The sequence below is a fragment of the Barbatula barbatula genome, assembly GCF_947034865.1.
Source record: "Barbatula barbatula genome assembly, chromosome: 16".
NCBI lineage: Eukaryota > Metazoa > Chordata > Actinopteri > Cypriniformes > Nemacheilidae > Barbatula > Barbatula barbatula.
The window spans coordinates 22,902,558-22,921,446 of NC_136779.1; the positions used below are offsets into that span (position 1 = coordinate 22,902,558).

Genomic DNA, 18,889 nt, shown 5'->3' on the forward strand with positions numbered 1-18,889 from the left:
TGTAATCAACGTCATGAGGGTCTGTGAGGCAATACTTTCTACATCATACTTACGTAATTCAAAACTACATCGTACAGCTGTACGAGCACTGCACTCGGGTCGTGTTGGTATCATGCTCAATCTGTCATAATACACATTATGACTCTGCCCAGCAAATGAATCGGGCAGCAGTCAGACATGAGAAACCTGTGTTGAAATTTGACACTCCCCAACTCGCATTGCACCCTTTTGACATAAATTATTTTACATTAGAGCCACTAGCATTTAGGGAATAAACAGCTAGTTTAGACTCTGGCAAATTTAAACACTTCTTGTGAATCACAGTAGGCTATTCGTTGCCCCTGAATCTATCAAAAATTCAAGCGGTTTGTTGCACACAAGCATTGTGCATTTTAGCAAAGTTCAGAAAGCGTTTTCATTCATCATGGAATGTGAGCTAAGCAGATCTTCATTGCATATGCTAAGGGAAATCATACTCACCACCCTCGGAATGATGCCTCACCTCCTCACTTCCATATACCTTTTCTCTTGACCTCCGCGATCTCCGAGGCTCAGGACAATCTTTGTGCCAGTGCCCCGTTCTTCCACAATTGAAACACTTCTCTCCATACATGCCAGAGGGTTTGAACCCTCCTCTCCCTCTTCCACAAGCTGTTCTTGTGATGTTTAAGCATACGTATTTTTCTTTATCTTCTGTGTTAAATGTTTTTTCCACATGTTTGTCTTTAGTATAAGTTTATAGTCTTTCTGCAATTCCCCACAAAGTTAAATAATCCCCCATTATCCCCCATCCTCCGTAAGAGATACGAGACCGGTGCAAGCCCAGCTGACGCTCGTTAACACTCACATCACCGGCCCTGTTGCTTTCCCCCATGGCTCTTGTCCCACCCTGCTCGCCACATGTACATAATTTTTTTTGTCTGTCAAGTATTCACAGAAGAGATGGGTTTTAAGTTTTTGAAGGTTGTGAGAGATGTGGTTGACCGGACCAAGTTAGGAAGAATGTTCCACCAGGAAGGAGTTGTGATAGAGGGTGAGCGGGAAGTAAGAGCATGGGGCTAACAACGCCAAGGTCATGTGTTCGGGCCCAGGGGATTGCATATATTTAGAAACATATGTATAGGATAATGCTATGTAAGTCGCTTTGGATAGAAGTGTCTGCCAAATGCATAAATGTAAATGTATTCAAAATAGTTCAATGATTGTATTATGAATGTGTGTTGACTAAACTAACGTTTGTGTGTTTCTCTGTATGTTGTGTAGCTCAGTTGAGTAGTTTATCCAGCGTTGCTCCAGCCGAACGCGTCCAGAGAGAAACCAGTCTGCAGAGCAGAAAGTCCACACTGGAATCTTGGCTCACACGAGAGGCCAACACCTTACAGAAATACAGACAGGTAAAAACATACACTAATTCCATTTCATCACAGTAAAATGATGATAATCTGATTGGCAAATGGGCTTCAGAGTCTTCTACTTTTCAAGTGAAAAGTGAGGTTAACTACTTTGCAAGAATATTAAATGAGAGTGACGGCAGGATAATTCACAACGCGGAGGCAAAGAAGCACCCAATGCTACTTTAATGCACAGCTAGCCATTTTTGAACACACTGTTGCCCATCTATGTCAATCTAACCATATACTGCATTACAAAGCACACAGTACCATACCCATACCCTACATGCATATGCCAGGTCCCAAATAATTTAATACTAACAATGCCTACACTAGTGAAAAATAAATATACTAAAATGTATTTAAAAAAAATATGTACGTTATGTCATTTTTTACTTAAAGTAGTGCTGAGGTCCAAATAAAAATAGACAGAAGTATATTTGATTGTGCTTAAGAGGAGCTATCGCAAGTATACTTCTGGTACACTTTAAATAGGACTGATATTATTATAAAATTATGCCATCCTTATCAAAAGTGACATTAAAACCACTTTTACTGTACTTGTATGAAAGAAATCAATTTGAAGTGAATTGCTTTTTTACAAGGAAAGTAATAACTAAAAATACCAATCAGTCAGTGATCAGTCAGTGCACAGGCTCTCATGGGAGGGTGACAGGAGGTGGTCAAACTTACTTCTAGATTAACATTTAGTCATTTGGCCGAGTCTTTTATCGAAAAGGGACTTACAAAATGAGGAACAATAGAAGCAATCACTCCAGCAAAAGATCAAAAAGTACAAGTGCATCACAACTGAACACAATTTGCTAACCAAGGTATACTAAGCTAGTGTGGTTTAATTATTATTTAATTTTTCGAGAAAATGGACATAGAAAAAATTTAATAGAAACTAAGTGCTAGTGTTATTGTGTCAGATGTTGAGTAAAGAGGTGAATCTTAAGATGTTTCTTAAAAATGGGTAAGGATTCAGCTGCTCTGGTTTGGTTGGGCAGGTCGTTCCACCAACGGGGGACATTCCATGGAAAGGAGATCTTTAACAGTTATACAGTCAGGCGGGTCTGCCCTGTACAGTGCGAGGTGCATGGAGACGTGTGTCTTTAACAGTTTTACAGTCAGGCGGGTCTGCCCCGTACAGTGTAAGGTGCATGGAGACGTGTGTCTTTAACAGTTATATAGTCAGGCGGGTATGCCCCGTACAGTGCGAGGTGCATGGAGACGTGTGTCTTTAACAGTTATATAGTCAGGCGGGTCTGCCCCGTACAGTGCGAGGTGCATGGAGACATGTGTCTTTAACAGTTATATAGTCAGGCGGGTCTGCCCCGTACAGTGCGAGGTGCATGGAGACGTGTGTCTTTAACAGTTATATAGTCAGGCGGGTCTGCCCCGTACAGTGCCAGGTGCATGGAGACGTGTGTCTTTAACAGTTTTACAGTCAGGCGGGTCTGCCCCGTACAGTGTAAGGTGCATGGAGACGTGTCAGGAACGTGGTAAGGAGAACCCAAGTGCAGGCAGCAAAACAGGGATGAAAGGGTTAACAAGGACTTTAATAAACAATGAAACAGGAACAAAACAAAAACCCACGAGGGGGTAACAAGACAGTACACAATAACTAACACAATAAACTGAAAACTAAGAACTCAACTGAACTTAAATGTCAGGTCAGGACAAGGCTTACAAGACACTAGACCAGGCTTCTACAACGGGGTAACAAGTACAGCATACAAGTACAAGTATAACGAACGAGCACAAGACAATAGACATGAGGGCATCTTATAGGAAAACTAACAAAGGAGATAACAATGGGCAGGTGTTGGTAATGAGACACAGGAGGAAAGCAATACTAGGAACGAGAGGGGCGGGGCCAATGACGAGACTGGAGAGAACACATATTATGTCCTGATTGACCATAACATGTTTCTCTCCACATAAAACACGTGGGTCTGTCATGATTCTGCCCCTAGACCAGAAAACCAAGACAAGATTAGGCAGAATCATGACAGAACCCCCCCCTTAATGAACGCCCCCTGGCGTTCACCAAGGGAGAACACTAACAAGACAAGACCGACTGGGAAACAGACAACAACCAACAAAACATGGTAAACACAATTAGGGGCAGACAAGAATACATGATAAAAGGGTTGGGGTGACATACTAAAAATAACAAACAAGGGAGGGGGGGAGGGGGAACAACAAAGTTCATGGGGGAACACATGAGTCCATGGGGGGAAGTCCAAAGGGGTTGGGATAAGGGGGAACAGTTTTTGTCCCTGGCGCTCGGAAGCGCGGAGTCCCAGGGGACTTAGGGGACACCCTGGGGGGCGGCGCTCGAGAGCGCGAAGTCCCAGGGGCTCTAGGGGTCCCCGGCTGAGGAACATGGCTTGACGCCGGCTGGAAGGCCGGCTGAGGAACAGGACTTGACGCCGGCTGGAAGGCCGGCTGAGGAACAGGACTTGACGCCGGCTGGAAGGCCGGCTGAGGAACAGGACTTGACGCCGGCTGGAAGACAGGACCGGCCACTTGACTGGGCGCCTGCGGGACCACCGGACTTGGGACCACCGGACTTGGGACCACCGGACTTGACGGGACCACCGGACTTGACGGGACCACCAGACTTGACGGGACCACCGGACTTGGGACCGCCCTCCGTTGCCTCTTCTTCTTCAGCCGAGCCACCCGTCTGGTGGTCGGCTGGAGGAAGGAGGTGAAGAGCGTGGCTGTCTCCGGGTTGGAGGCCTCTGACGAGGACCCCCAGGACTCTCGCCTACCCCTCTTGCCACCAAGGCTGACTGCGGATGGGGAGACTGTAGGAGGTGGTGCGGTGAACGAGGTGGAGGTTGCAGAGGGTGAGGAGAGGCCCACAACCCCGATTTGCAGGGTACGGCCCTCGGGGATGGCGGCCAGCGGGGGGGAAAGACTGGGTTGAGCTGAGACACTGGGCTCCGGCCGATTCATGGCATACCTGATCAGGTCAGTGAAGCCCAGCGGTCTCAGCATCTTCATCTCCCACCCCGCTAGAGGTTGGTTGAGGCCGCCATTGAACAGGACCATCTGCTCCTGCTCATTGTGGACCATCTCCCTTGCCGTCTCAAAAAACGGTCCGCAAACTCCAGGACATCAGAGTGCCCCTGGCGTAAACGTAGGAGGCGATGAGCCTGGGTTGCTCGTCTGGCCTCCATTTAGCCTGCTGGGTTCGATGCGGGCTCGTTCGTTCTGTCAGGAACGTGGTAAGGAGAACCCAAGTGCAGGCAGCAAAACAGGGATGAAAGGGTTAACAAGGACTTTAATAAACAATGAAACAGGAACAAAACAAAAACCCACGAGGGGGTAACAAGACAGTACACAATAACTAACACGATAAACTGAAAACTAAGAACTCAACTGAACTTAAATGTCAGGTCAGGACAAGGCTTACAAGACACTAGACCAGGCTTCTACCACGCCGGTAACAAGTACAGCATACAAGTACAAGTATAACGAACGAGCACAAGACAATAGACATGAGGGCATCTTATAGGAAAACTAACAAAGGAGATAACAATGGGCAGGTGTGGGTAATGAGACACAGGAGGAAAGCAATACTAGGAACGAGAGGGGAGGGGCCAATGACGAGACTGGAGAGAACACATATTATGTCCTGATTGACCATAACATGTTTCTCTCCACATAAAACACGTGGGTCTGTCATGATTCTGCCCCTAGACCAGAAAACCAAGACAAGATTAGGCAGAATCATGACAGAGACGTGTGTCTTTAACAGTTATATAGTCAGGCGGGTCTGCCCCGTACAGTGTGAGGTGCATGGAGACATGTGTCTTTAACAGTTATATAGTCAGGCGGGTCTGCCCCGTACAGTGCGAGGTGCATGGAGACGTGTGTCTTTAACAGTTATGTAGTCAGGCGGGTCTACCCCGTACAGTGCGAGGTGCATGGAGACGTGTGTCTTTAACAGTTATACCGTCAGGCGGGTGTGCCCCGTACAGTGCAAGGTGCATGGAAACACGTGTCCTTTAACAGTTATACAGTCAGGCGGGTCTGCCCTGTACAGTGCAAGGTGCATGGAGACGTGTGTCTTTAACAGTTATACAGTCAGGCGGGTCTGCCCCGTACAATGGGAGGTGCATGGAGACGTGTGTCTTTAACAGTTATACAGTCAGGCGGGTCTGCCCCGTACAGTGCAAGGTGCATGGAGACGCGTGTTCTTTAACAGTTATACAGTCAGGCGGGTCTGCCCCGCACAGTGTGAGGTGCATGGAGACATGTGTCTTTAACAGTTATATAGTCAGGCGGGTCTGCCCCGTACAGTGTAAGGTGCATCGAGACACGTGTTCTTTAACAGTTATACAGTCAGGCGGGTCTGACCCGTACAGTGCAAGGTGCATGGAAACACGTGTTCTTTAACAGTTATACAGTCAGGCGGGTCTGCCCCGTACAGTGTAAGGTGCATCGAGACGCGTGTTCTTTAACAGTTATACAGTCAGGCGGGTCTGCCCCGTACAGTGTAAGGTGCATCGAGACGCGTGTTCTTTAACAGTTATACAGTCAGGCGGGTCTGCCCCGTACAGTGTAAGGTGCATCGAGACGCGTGTTCTTTAACAGTTATACAGTCAGGCGGGTCTGACCCGTACAGTGCGAGGTGCATGGAAACACGTGTTCTCTAACAGTTATATAGTCACGCGGGTCTGACCCGTACAGCGGGAGGTGCATGGAGACGCTTGTCTTTAACAGTTATACAGTCAGGCGGGTCTGCCCCGTACAGTGTAAGGTGCATCGAGACGCGTGTTCTTTAACAGCTATACAGTCAGGCGGGTCTGCCCCGTACAGCGGGAGGTGCATGGAGACATGTGTCTTTAACAGTTATATAGTCAGGCGGGTCTGCCCCGTACAGTGTAAGGTGCATCGAGACACGTGTTCTTTAACAGTTATACAGTCAGGCGGGTCTGACCCGTACAGTGCAAGGTGCATGGAAACACGTGTTCTTTAACAGTTATACAGTCAGGCGGGTCTGCCCCGTACAGTGTAAGGTGCATAGAGACGCGTGTTCTTTAACAGTTATACAGTCAGGCGGGTCTGCCCCGTACAGTGTAAGGTGCATCGAGACGCGTGTTCTCTAACAGTTATATAGTCACGCGGGTCTGACCCGTACAGCGGGAGGTGCATGGAGACGCTTGTCTTTAACAGTTATACAGTCAGGCGGGTCTGCCCCGTACAGTGTAAGGTGCATCGAGACGCGTGTTCTTTAACAGTTATACAGTCAGGCGGGTCTGACCCGTACAATGCGAGGTGCATGGAAACACGTGTTCTCTAACAGTTATATAGTCAGGCGGGTCTGCCCCGTACAGCGGGAGGTGCATGGAGACGCGTGTCTTTAACTGTTATACAGTCAGGCGGGTCTGCCCCGTACAGTGCGAGGTGAATCGAGACGCGTGTTCTTTAACAGTTATACAGTCAGGCGGGTCTGCCCCGTACAGTGCGAGGTGCATCGAGACGTGTGTTCTTTAACAGCTATACAGTCAGGCGGGTCTGCCCCGTACAGTGTAAGGTGCATCGAGACGCGTGTTCTTTAACAGTTATACAGTCAGGCGGGTCTGCCCCGTACAGTGTAAGGTGCATCGAGACGTGTGTCTTTAACAGTTATACAGTCAGGCGGGTCTGCCCCGTACAGTGTGAGGTGCATGGAGACATGTGTCTTTAACAGTTATATAGTCAGGCGGGTCTGCCCCGTACAGTGCGAGGTGCATGGAGACGTGTGTCTTTAACAGTTATGTAGTCAGGCGGGTCTACCCCGTACAGTGCGAGGTGCATGGAGACGTGTGTCTTTAACAGTTATACCGTCAGGCGGGTGTGCCCCGTACAGTGCAAGGTGCATGGAAACACGTGTTCTTTAACAGTTATACAGTCAGGCGGGTCTGCCCTGTACAGTGCAAGGTGCATGGAGACGTGTGTCTTTAACAGTTATACAGTCAGGCGGGTCTGCCCCGTACAATGGGAGGTGCATGGAGACGTGTGTCTTTAACAGTTATACAGTCAGGCGGGTCTGCCCCGTACAGTGCAAGGTGCATGGAGACGCGTGTTCTTTAACAGTTATACAGTCAGGCGGGTCTGCCCCGCACAGTGTGAGGTGCATGGAGACATGTGTCTTCAACAGTTATATAGTCAGGCGGGTCTGCCCCGTACAGTGTAAGGTGCATCGAGACACGTGTTCTTTAACAGTTATACAGTCAGGCGGGTCTGACCCGTACAGTGCAAGGTGCATGGAAACACGTGTTCTTTAACAGTTATACAGTCAGGCGGGTCTGCCCCGTACAGTGTAAGGTGCATCGAGACCCGTGTTCTTTAACAGTTATACAGTCAGGCGGGTCTGCCCCGTACAGTGTAAGGTGCATCGAGACGCGTGTTCTTTAACAGTTATACAGTCAGGCGGGTCTGCCCCGTACAGTGTAAGGTGCATAGAGACGCGTGTTCTTTAACAGTTATACAATCAGGCGGGTCTGCCCCGTACAGTGCGAGGTGAATCGAGACGCGTGTTCTTTAACAGTTATACAGTCAGGCGGGTCTGCCCCGTACAGTGCGAGGTGCATCGAGACGCGTGTTCTTTAACAGCTATACAGTCAGGCGGGTCTGCCCCGTACAGTGTAAGGTGCATCGAGACGCGTGTTCTTTAACAGTTATACAGTCAGGCGGGTCTGCCCCGTACAGTGCGAGGTGCATCGAGACGCGTGTTCTTTAACAGTTATACCGTCAGGCGGGTCTGCCCCGTACAGTGTAAGGTGCATCGAGACGCGTGTTCTTTAACAGTTATATAGTCAGGCGGGTCTGCCCCGTACAGTGTAAGGTGCATCGAGACGCGTGTTCTTTAACAGTTATACAGTCAGGCGGGTCTGCCCCGTACAGCGGGAGGTGCATGGAGACGCGTGTCTTTAACTGTTATACAGTCAGGCGGGTCTGCCCCGTACAGTGCGAGGTGAATCGAGACGCGTGTTCTTTAACAGTTATACAGTCAGGCGGGTCCGCCCCGTACAGTGCGAGGTGCATCGAGACGCGTGTTCTTTAACAGCTATACAGTCAGGCGGGTCTGCCCCGTACAGTGTAAGGTGCATCGAGACGCGTGTTCTTTAACAGTTATACAGTCAGGCGGGTCTGCCCCGTACAGTGCGAGGTGCATGGAAACACATGTTCTTTAACAGTTATACAGTCAGGCGGGTCTGCCCCGTACAGTGTAGGGTGCATCGAGACGCGTGTTCTTTAACAGTAATACAGTCAGGCGGGTCTGCCCCGTACAGTGTAAGGTGCATCGAGACGCGTGTTCTTTAACAGTTATTCAGTCAGGCGGGTCTGACCCGTACAGTGCAAGGTGCATGGAAACACGTGTTCTTTAACAGTTATACAGTCAGGCTGGTCTGCCCCGTACAGTGCGAGGTGCATGGAGACATGTGTCTTTAACAGTTATATAGGCAGGCGGGTCTGCCCCGTACAGTGCGAGGTGCATGGAGACGTGTGTCTTTAACAGTTATATAGTCAGGCGGGTCTGCCCCGTACAGTGCGAGGTGCATGGAGACGTGTGTCTTTAACAGTTATACCGTCAGGCGGGTCTGCCCCGTACAGTGCAAGGTGCATGGAAACACGTGTTCTTTAACAGTTATACAGTCAGGCGGGTCTGCCCTGTACAGTGCAAGGTGCATGGAGACGTGTTTCTTTAACAGTTATACAGTCAGGCGGGTCTGCCCCGTACAATGGGAGATGCATGGAGACACGTGTTCTTTAACAGTTATACAGTCAGGCGGGTCTGCCCCGTACAGTGCGAGGTGCATGGAGACGTGTGTCTTTAACAGTTATACAGTCAGGCGGGTCTGCCCCGTACAGTGTAAGGTGCATCGAGACGCGTGTTCTTTAACAGTTATACAGTCAGGCGGGTCTGCCCCGTACAGTGTAAGGTGCATGGAGACGCGTGTTCTTTAACAGTTATACAGTCAGGCGGGTCTGCCCCGTACAGTGTAAGGTGCATCGAGACGCGTGTTCTTTAACAGTTATACAGTCAGGCGGGTCTGACCCGTACAGTGCAAGGTGCATGGAAACACGTGTTCTTTAACAGTTATACAGTCAGGCGGGTCTGCCCCGTACAGTGTAAGGTGCATAGAGACGCGTGTTCTTTAACAGTTATACAGTCAGGCGGGTCTGCCCCGTACAGTGTAAGGTGCATCGAGACGCGTGTTCTTTAACAGTTATACAGTCAGGCGGGTCTGACCCGTACAATGCAAGGTGCATGGAAACACGTGTTCTTTAACAGTTATACAGTCAGGCGGGTCTGACCCGTACAGTGCAAGGTGCATGGAAACACGTGTTCTTTAACAGTTATACAGTCAGGCGGGTCTGCCCCGTACAGTGTAAGGTGCATCGAGACGCGTGTTTTTTAACAGTTATACAGTCAGGCGGGTCTGACCCGTACAGTGCAAGGTGCATGGAAACACGTGTTCTTTAACAGTTATACAGTCAAGCGGGTCTGCCCCGTACAGTGTAAGGTGCATAGAGACGCGTGTTCTTTAACAGTTATACAGTCAGGTGGGTCTGACCCGTACAGTGCGAGGTGCATGGAAACACGTGTTCTCTAACAGTTATATAGTCACGCGGGTCTGCCCCGTACAGCGGGAGGTGCATGGAGACGCTTGTCTTTAACAGTTATACAGTCAGGCGGGTCTGCCCCGTACAGTGTAAGGTGCATCGAGACGCGTGTTCTTTAACAGTTATACAGTCAGGTGGGTCTGCCCCGTACAGTGTAAGGTGCATAGAGACGCGTGTTCTTTAACAGTTATACAGTCAGGTGGGTCTGCCCCGTACAGTGTAAGGTGCATCGAGACGCGTGTTCTTTAACAGTTATATAGGCAGGCGGGTCTGCCCCGTACAGTGCGAGGTGCATGGAGACGTGTGTCTTTAACAGTTATACAGTCAGGCGGGTCTGCCCCGTACAGTGTAAGGTGCATAGAGACGCGTGTTCTTTAACAGTTATACAGTCAGGTGGGTCTGCCCCGTACAGTGTAAGGTGCATAGAGACGCGTGTTCTTTAACAGTTATACAGTCAGGCGGGTCTGCCCCGTACAGTGCGAGGTGCATCGAGACGCGTGTTCTTTAACAGTTATACAGTCAGGCGGGTCTGCCCCGTACAGTGTAAGGTGCATCGAGACGCGTGTTCTTTAACAGTTATACAGTCAGGCGGGTCTGACCCGTACAGTGTAAGGTGCATCGAGATTCGTGTTCTTTAACAGTTATACAGTCAGGCGGGTCTGCCCCGTACAGTGTAAGGTGCATGGAGACGCGTGTTCTTTAACAGTTATACAGTCAGGCGGGTCTGACCCGTACAGTGCGAGGTGCATGGAAACACGTGTTCTTTAACAGCTATACAGTCAGGCGGGTCTGCCCCGTACAGTGTAAGGTGCATAGAGACGCGTGTTCTTTAACAGTTATACAGTCAGGCGGGTCTGCCCCGTACAGTGTAAGGTGCATCGAGACGCGTGTTCTTTAACAGTTATACAGTCAGGCGGGTCTGACCCGTACAGTGCAAGGTGCATGGAAACACGTGTTCTTTAACAGTTATACAGTCAGGCGGGTCTGCCCCGTACAGTGTAAGGTGCATCGAGACGCGTGTTCTTTAACAGTTATACAGTCAGGCGGGTCTGACCCGTACAGTGTAAGGTGCATCGAGACGCGTGTTCTTTAACAGTTATACAGTCAGGCGGGTCTGCCCCGTACCCTTAATTCACAGTGTGTTTGAATATTTATGTGTCAGTAATTCTTGAACATTTTGAGGCATAAAGAGGCTTAAGAATGAATTCAATCAAGACACATGTGATGTTATGTCACTTTGTGTGTGTGTGTGTGTGTGTGTATAGGAGCTGGCAGAGAAATATCAGAGGACTTTGACTCTGTTGAGGAAACAGCAGGCGCTGATTGTGGATGATGAGCTGATTCAGTGGAAGAGACGACAACAGCTTGCTGGGAATGGAGGACCAGCAGAGGGAGGACTGGACATGCTGCAAGCCTGGTACAGTTATCAAAGTCAAAGTCTGCTTTATTGTCAATTGTCAATGTGGAGTCCATACATATGGAGGATTGAAATTGCATTACTCTCAGACCCACGGTGCATACAAATAACATTACACAGAATAAAAATACAGATAATTATATATATGTAAAATACAACTTTTACAAGCAGGGATATTTAAAAACAGAAAAAAGAAGATAGGACGGACCTGCGGATGAGGTCAGAGTTCAGTTGTGCATGGGGCAAGAGAGAGAGGGGGGCAGGTTCGTGATGAGCTGAAAATAAACTCAGATCTGATGCTTTCCCCATTTTCACAATGTGCTTTTTAGGCAAAGTCTTGTGAGTTTTTTTAATTGAAGCATTAAAGAAAACTAAATTCTGGTGCGCTGCACAGCTAGAAGCTGTCTGTCTATACGCCGTTTAAAATCCTGCTTAAATGCTTTAAAAGCCTTTGCATGAATAATTTTTTAACACATTCATCTGAAAAAAGGAAATGAATGCGCTCACACATATACATACCGTTTGTGGAAGGCGCAGGACAATTAATGTTTCATGATTGTGTTGTCCCATTGGGTTTGAATGTCTCAGTTTTGTCCCTGTTTTTTGTCAAACTATGTATTTGCACACCACCATGAACCACCATCTTGTGATGTGTGTTGTTAATGCAGGTGTGAGAAGCTGGCTGATTTGATCTGGCAGAACAGACAGCAGATTCGTCGAGTTGAACACCTGACGCAGCAGCTGCCTATACCTGGACCGACTGAAGAACTGCTCACTGAACTCAACGCTACTGTCACCGACATCATATCAGCTCTCGTCACCAGGTACACACATCACTGATGTTATCACACACATCACTACACTCTGACAGCTGTCGTCTGGCTCTGTGATGTTTTCATCATTGGTGTCTCTTTCAGCACCTTCATCATAGAGAAACAGCCTCCTCAAGTGCTCAAGACTCAGACAAAGTTTTCAGCAACGGTTCGCCTGCTGGTCGGAGGAAAACTCAATGTTCATATGAATCCTCCTCAGGTGAAAGCCACCATCATCAACGAACAGCAGGCCAAGGCCTTACTGAAGAACGAGAACACGCGCAAGTAAGATTCAAGTGTTCAATCAGAAGTCATTTTCAGCACATCTTGGTCTCGGCCACATAGAAAACAAGAGAGACTCACAGCCACTTCGTAAAACTATGTACAGCAGAATTCTGACCAACTCAACTGGGCTTGACTACAGAAATTGAACAACAAACATCATTAGAATGTTCACTTACACATGCGTTTTCACAGATGTGACTTGTGTTGTGTGTTTGTGTTAAAGCGACAGCAGTGGAGAGATTCTGAACAACAACTGTGTGATGGAGTATCACCAAACCACAGGCACCCTGAGCGCACACTTCAGAACCATGGTAAACTCTTTATGTTTCGTATACAATCTAACAACAGGAACCAGCTCAGTTCATAACACTATTCTACCGGCATATTCATTTGGACCCATGAACTGGGATATCAACTTTTTCTCCTCTTAAATGTCGTTCTGTAAGTTTCAAAAGCCTCTCTTCTGGTCCAAAAGCAGACCTGACTGAAACTACAATAGGATTGTGATGTCTGGGAAGTTTAAAACGAGTTCATCGAGATGTGTTTGATCCCTTCAGATGTTTTTGTTTATAACAGATTTTATTTGATTGAATAAAGGTTCACACTTTCAGTCCAATTCCCATTATTTGTGTAAATGTGATTTAAAAGATTGACTGTACATACTATTCATATCTTGTAACAAGCTTGTATCTGCCACGACGTCTGATGTGTTTGCTTTTTATTTGACCTGAGAACCTGATATGAGCAAAAGGTTATGTCAGAACGATTTACGTATGCCGTCAAACTGAAATGTGATTATTTCTGGAAATATGATTTCAAACCACAGCTGAATATAGCCTGAATGGGATTTTAAATGATAGATTATTGATGTTCAAACCTGCTTAATATGATGGCATTTATGCACAAGAGCATTTGTGTACTCTGAACATAGCCCTTGTCAAAGCGTGTAAATGTTTGCGTTTTCAGTCTCTGAAGCGCATTAAGCGTTCAGACCGGCGCGGCGCAGAATCAGTGACAGAGGAGAAGTTTACTGTTCTGTTCGAGTCTAAGTTCAGCGTGGGCGGAAATGAGCTTGTGTTCCATGTCAAGGTAAAAATCTATTGTCTTGCTCTTTCATTCGTTGAGTTTTTGTTCATTGTCAATTCTGTGAAATACATTTGTGATGAATTGGTTGTTTTGTGTCTTGTGCAGACATTATCGCTGCCTGTCGTGGTTATAGTTCATGGTAGTCAGGACAACAACGCCACGGCGACAGTGCTCTGGGACAACGCTTTCTCTGAGCCAGTTAGTGACTACATCATTTACATCTGTGACACTATGAGTGAAATCCAAGTCTCATAATCTGAAAGGAGCCTCAAAGTTTGATTTCAATCTTACTCAGTCAGTTTTAGAGATATCAAGGTTATATTTTCAAAGAATGTTCTTTACCTTATGAAAATATCGTTTGCAAATTTGATCACACTTTTCCTTCGGCTAATGGTCGACTCATCATTTCAAAATTTTGAATTTTTATTTTCTTAACACTGTAATTTGTGTTTTTATTAGTGGGATGCATGAGTCTGTTCTTCTATAAAGTTGTGGTTTGTGATGTTTCAGGGACGAGTGCCGTTTGTGGTACCCGATAAGATTGTGTGGCCACAGCTGTGTGAGGCTTTGAACATGAAGTATAAATCTGAGGTTCAGAGTGACAGAGGTCTATCAGAAGATAATCTGGTGTTTCTCGCTCAGAAGGCCTTCAGCAGCTCCAGTAACAATTCTGAGGATTATGTCAACATGACCATCACCTGGTCTCAGTTCAACAGGGTAACACGTACACGCACAAACACACACCCACAAACACACACACACAAACACTTCTATATATGGTTCACGAGATGTAATGACAGGTTTGAGAGGTTGTATATGCCTATTTTTGTTTGAAATTTAAATCTGAATCTAGGAAAAAGTGCAAATATGTGCTATGCATTTGTATCTGCCAAGGTATTTTTAAAATGCCAGTTTACACATTTGTGACTATTTTTCTGCAACTTCAAATTCAGAAGACAGATTTGTGAGTTTTGTCCACGAGTGGAAATCTCAACATTAAACTTCAGTTTATTAATATACAAGTGTTCACATTGGGGCTGTGAGTGTTTAGTGTACAGATACAAATACTTACTTTACAAGTTCACAAATTAAAATCTACACGCTCTCAAGTTTACTACTTATCAGTGGATTATCAGCACCCATCCCCTATACAGAAAAAATTACTCCAAACACAGCACTGCGTTTCTCCGCTGTTAACCCAGGATTAAGATCGTAATAAACGTTCATGTTAGTACATTCACGAATTGAGGAAAACCTATGTTTGTAGTAACGTGCATACTTGTGTTTACAGGAAAGTTTGCCAGGCAGAAATTTCACATTTTGGCAGTGGTTTGATGGAGTAATTGAGCTCATGAAGAAACATCTGAAGTCCCACTGGAATGATGGGTAATGATCCTTCAGATCTCACAGGAATGTTGAGAAACGATTACTCAGATCTAGTGTAACTGGGAAGTTTGGTTGTTATCTGCAGAGCGATTTTGGGTTTCCTTAACAAGCAGCAGGCTCAGGATATGTTGATGTCCAAAACCAATGGCACATTTCTCTTGCGCTTCAGCGACTCTGAGATCGGAGGGATCACTATTGCCTGGGTTGCAGAGAACCCCAATAAACCAGGTAAAAATGCTAGCAGACGTGTAAAGCTAAAGGAATGTGATAAATATTTATGATTTTTCTTGTGATCTCGTGTATATTTTTGCAGGAGAACGAATGGTGTGGAACCTCATGCCCTTCACTACTAGAGATTTCTCCATCCGCTCTCTGGCTGATCGCATCAGTGATCTGAACCATCTCCTCTTTCTCTACCCCAGCCAGCCTAAAGATGAAGTCTTCTCGCGTTACTGCACGCCTCCAAACTGTACTGCATACTTTCACATACTTTAGCACAGTGGTTTCCAAACCTGTCCTGGAGGAGCCCAGTGCTGCACATTTTCCGTTCAGGCTTTGAAGTCTCTAGTAATGATCTGATGATGAAATGTGCTGTACTAGAGTTTCTCCAGGACAGGTTTGACAACCACTGATTTAGCACATTTGTGTAGATGTTGTTTGAAGAACAGTGTCAAAAGCACATATTTCTGATCACGAGAAGCTGTTTTCTCCACATTTTAATCATGTTAATACATTTAAGAATTTCAGCTCAATTCACATTTATGTGTAAAGAGCTTTTTAGTCTTTTAAAGCAGATTTACAGAAAATGCATGTTTCTACATCACAATTAATATAAATGTGTAATCAATGGTTATAGATCCACTGCCATTACTGTGAAGGGGGTTTAAATGTAATCCTCTAAATATGACCACCTGGAGGCGTTGAAAACATGACAGCAAAGTGTCACCACTTCCGTAACAGACTTTGACGTAATGACCATATTGCAGAAATCTACAGTTAGAATACACATAGCACATTAATGGGATCATAACCATCACAATAGATAAATTATTTTGTATGTGGGTTCAGAATCTAGAGTGTGACAACAAATATAAACAGGCTGAGATTGCATTTTTTGCTAAGTTTCTCTCAATGAAAGTGAACTTTTGTTTTGTTCAGCAAAGGCTGTGGGTGATGGATATGTCAAACCAGAGATCAAGCAGGTGGTGAAGGTTGAGTGAGTATTTCTTTATATTTTGAATTAAGATAAATTCTTTACTTTTATTTTCATACCCTGGGTTAAATGTGAGTATGATACGACACAGATTGCACAGATGCAGATCGCCCACAGTCATGTTTTTTATCACAGAATTATTCTTTCTCCCACTATTAACTGCTGGAGTTTGTGGTTGGTGGTCTCTTTTGGCAATAAGATATGGTGTTATTTTCCATTCTCAGGTTCTCATCGCCAAATCCTGAACCATCTCCAGGGAATTCCTCTTTTATAGAGCATGCAGCGTCACCCACCATCAGTCAGCCACATAACTTCACAATCTATCCGCCTATGTGAGCTTTATTTCTGTTTATCAAGCTTTGACATTGATGGCGTTGATTATGAAACCAGTGTGTGATCTGAGTGTGTGTGTTTAGGAATGACTCTATGTTGGAGACGGAGGGGGAGTTTGATCTGGATGACACCATGGATATGGCCCGACAGGTCGAGGAGTTCCTGAGTCAGCCCATGGAAAGCCAATGGAGAGGACAACAGTCGTGACCTTTGACCACTCTCATCTCACCTACACAAAGAACTCGATGGTTCCATATTTTTCTATTAACAAATGCTGTTCTGTGAATGTTTAATAGCCTCTTGGTTCATTTGTCATCTTGAACAGCAGAAGGTGTGTACAGTACAGAAAGATTTCTGAAGTTCATTCGGGTCTGATGGGGTTTGAATGAGTCACATGAGCCTTCATCTTTAATTCCAATCAATGAAAAGTTCAGGCCAGCTTCAAGGACTTTTGTTGTAAGCGGCACTACGCTCCTCCCACTGGTTTCCAATGGTCGAGATCGATGTTGATGTTTTTATCTATTAAAAGCACAAAGCAGTGTATTAAAATCACTGTACTGATGCTGTTCAGCCAGCCGTTGTGTAAAACATAGACGCTTTCACACAATCAGCCCTGCGGTAACAGTGAACAAACAACTGTTATCAAAATACAGAGCTACTGCTTGCTACATCAATCCATTGTTCAGCATCCAGATCTAACGTGGCAATGAAACGGATCAGAAATACAGAACACTGTAACATCTACAGTTCATCAAACAATCATCTGCTCCAACACTCACCTGACCAAATGACATGAAAGGGGGCTGTTGTGTGACTGACTACAAATAGATTCTATCTTATAAAGCTTCATTTACATTTAGAATTATGTTTATGCATTTGGCAGACGATTTTATCCAAAGCAACTTGCATTGCATTATACTGTACATTTGTTTCTTAGTACGTGCAATCCCTGGGGTCAAACCTGTCGATTCACAGCCCCCACAAGAGTAAATCAACAGACAAACATGACTGGTATTCCTCCAAACTGTTTTTTCTTTGTAATTCTTTTGATTCTCAGTACTATAATGTGAAACAAAAGGGGAAAAGTGTACTGCCACATTTGTTGTTGTGCTGGCTTTACGTGTGTTGTTTACGGACGGATGATTTTCATGAAATGGGCATTGACGTGAGATGTTTTCTCAGAAAGTAATCTTTTGTAAAAGAAGACAGTTACCACAGGACAACTATACACACACAAGGCGAATTGAATAAAAAAGAGATGTTATAACAAAATAGGTTTTACCTCTTTTCTCTTATCTCAGCAAATTTGTGAATTGCTACAACCTGCTTCTCTCGCTTTGTGTAATGAAATAACTTTAATTGAAATATAAATAAATTACCACGTTATTTTTTGAAATATTATTTAGTCCATTAAAAATCTGAAGAATGTTCAATCCAAGATGTTTCTTTATACTCATGTCAAACATGTCATCACCTTAAGAAAAAGATCTCAGGAATATGGGCCGTACAGACACATAATTGTATACTATATATTATAATGTATGGAGGAATAGCTATCATTAGAAGAAAACTGTATAAAAATATATATTCTTTCAAATATAGATATTATTACAATACTGCTACAAATGTCTTATTCTACAATTCTCTAACATGTTTTCAATGTGAAGCTAATTGCTTGATTTTTTTAGTAACTTCTATTTGTTTCCTTTGTTTTTCTAAAATGTATTTGTTCTTGCATTGTGGTCTATTTTATTAACTCATTTTGTGTTGTTGGATTCTTTGGAAGTCTTTAGTTGTCATTTTCATAGTTTTCATCAAGTTATGTGTTTTGGGAGATTATGAAAAAAAATAAAGCTTTATAAATATTTTAACAACAGAATTGTCATTCAGAATTATATACAGTGCGTCCCCATTGACTGTACAAACTACAGCATCTTTACCGTTATATATGATAGATAGGTAAGAAAAGGGATTTAGTGATCACATAAATGCTTACAAAAAACCGTCCCGGTTACGTATGTAACCTCTGTTCCCTGATGGAGGGAACAAGACGTTGTGTCGAAGCCGACAGATGGGGTTCGCCCTTGAGAACCAATCGTCTCTGACTATTTTGAAAAGGCCAATGAAATTGGCGAATGAAATTTGCATGCCGGGCTCCGCCCCCGGATATCCGGGTATAAAAGGGGAGCCGGCGTGCTCATTCATTCACCTTTTGTGCTGAGGAGCCTGAGAGCATCTCGTGACTGCTGCAGCGGACGGCTATTGTCGTGGCAAGAAGGACACAACGTCTTGTTCCCTCCATCAGGGAACAGAGGTTACATACGTAACCGGG

At 45.3% G+C, this 18,889-nt stretch overlaps 1 protein-coding gene across 3 annotated transcripts in view; it reads left to right on the top strand.

Moving 5' to 3' along the window:
• Positions 1–18,430, top strand: part of stat5b (signal transducer and activator of transcription 5b) — a 31,564-nt gene extending 13,134 nt beyond the window's left edge. Inside the window, exons 6-19 of one of the 3 annotated variants that reach the window (XM_079476468.1) lie at positions 1,264–1,394; positions 11,291–11,442; positions 12,111–12,266; positions 12,360–12,539; positions 12,763–12,850; positions 13,506–13,628; positions 13,731–13,823; positions 14,136–14,342; positions 14,917–15,011; positions 15,097–15,239; positions 15,325–15,480; positions 16,170–16,227; positions 16,449–16,556; positions 16,641–18,430. In XM_079476468.1, the coding sequence (XP_079332594.1) occupies positions 1,264–1,394; positions 11,291–11,442; positions 12,111–12,266; positions 12,360–12,539; positions 12,763–12,850; positions 13,506–13,628; positions 13,731–13,823; positions 14,136–14,342; positions 14,917–15,011; positions 15,097–15,239; positions 15,325–15,480; positions 16,170–16,227; positions 16,449–16,556; positions 16,641–16,764 (1,814 nt within the window). In that variant the 3' untranslated portion in view covers positions 16,765–18,430. Of the gene's footprint in view, positions 1–1,263; positions 1,395–11,290; positions 11,443–12,110; positions 12,267–12,359; positions 12,540–12,762; positions 12,851–13,505; positions 13,824–14,135; positions 14,343–14,916; positions 15,012–15,096; positions 15,240–15,324; positions 15,481–16,169; positions 16,228–16,448; positions 16,557–16,640 lie in introns of all 3 variants that reach the window. The other 2 variants (XM_079476467.1, XM_079476469.1) reach the window with 2 other exon arrangements.
• Positions 18,431–18,889: the final 459 nt, after the last annotated feature.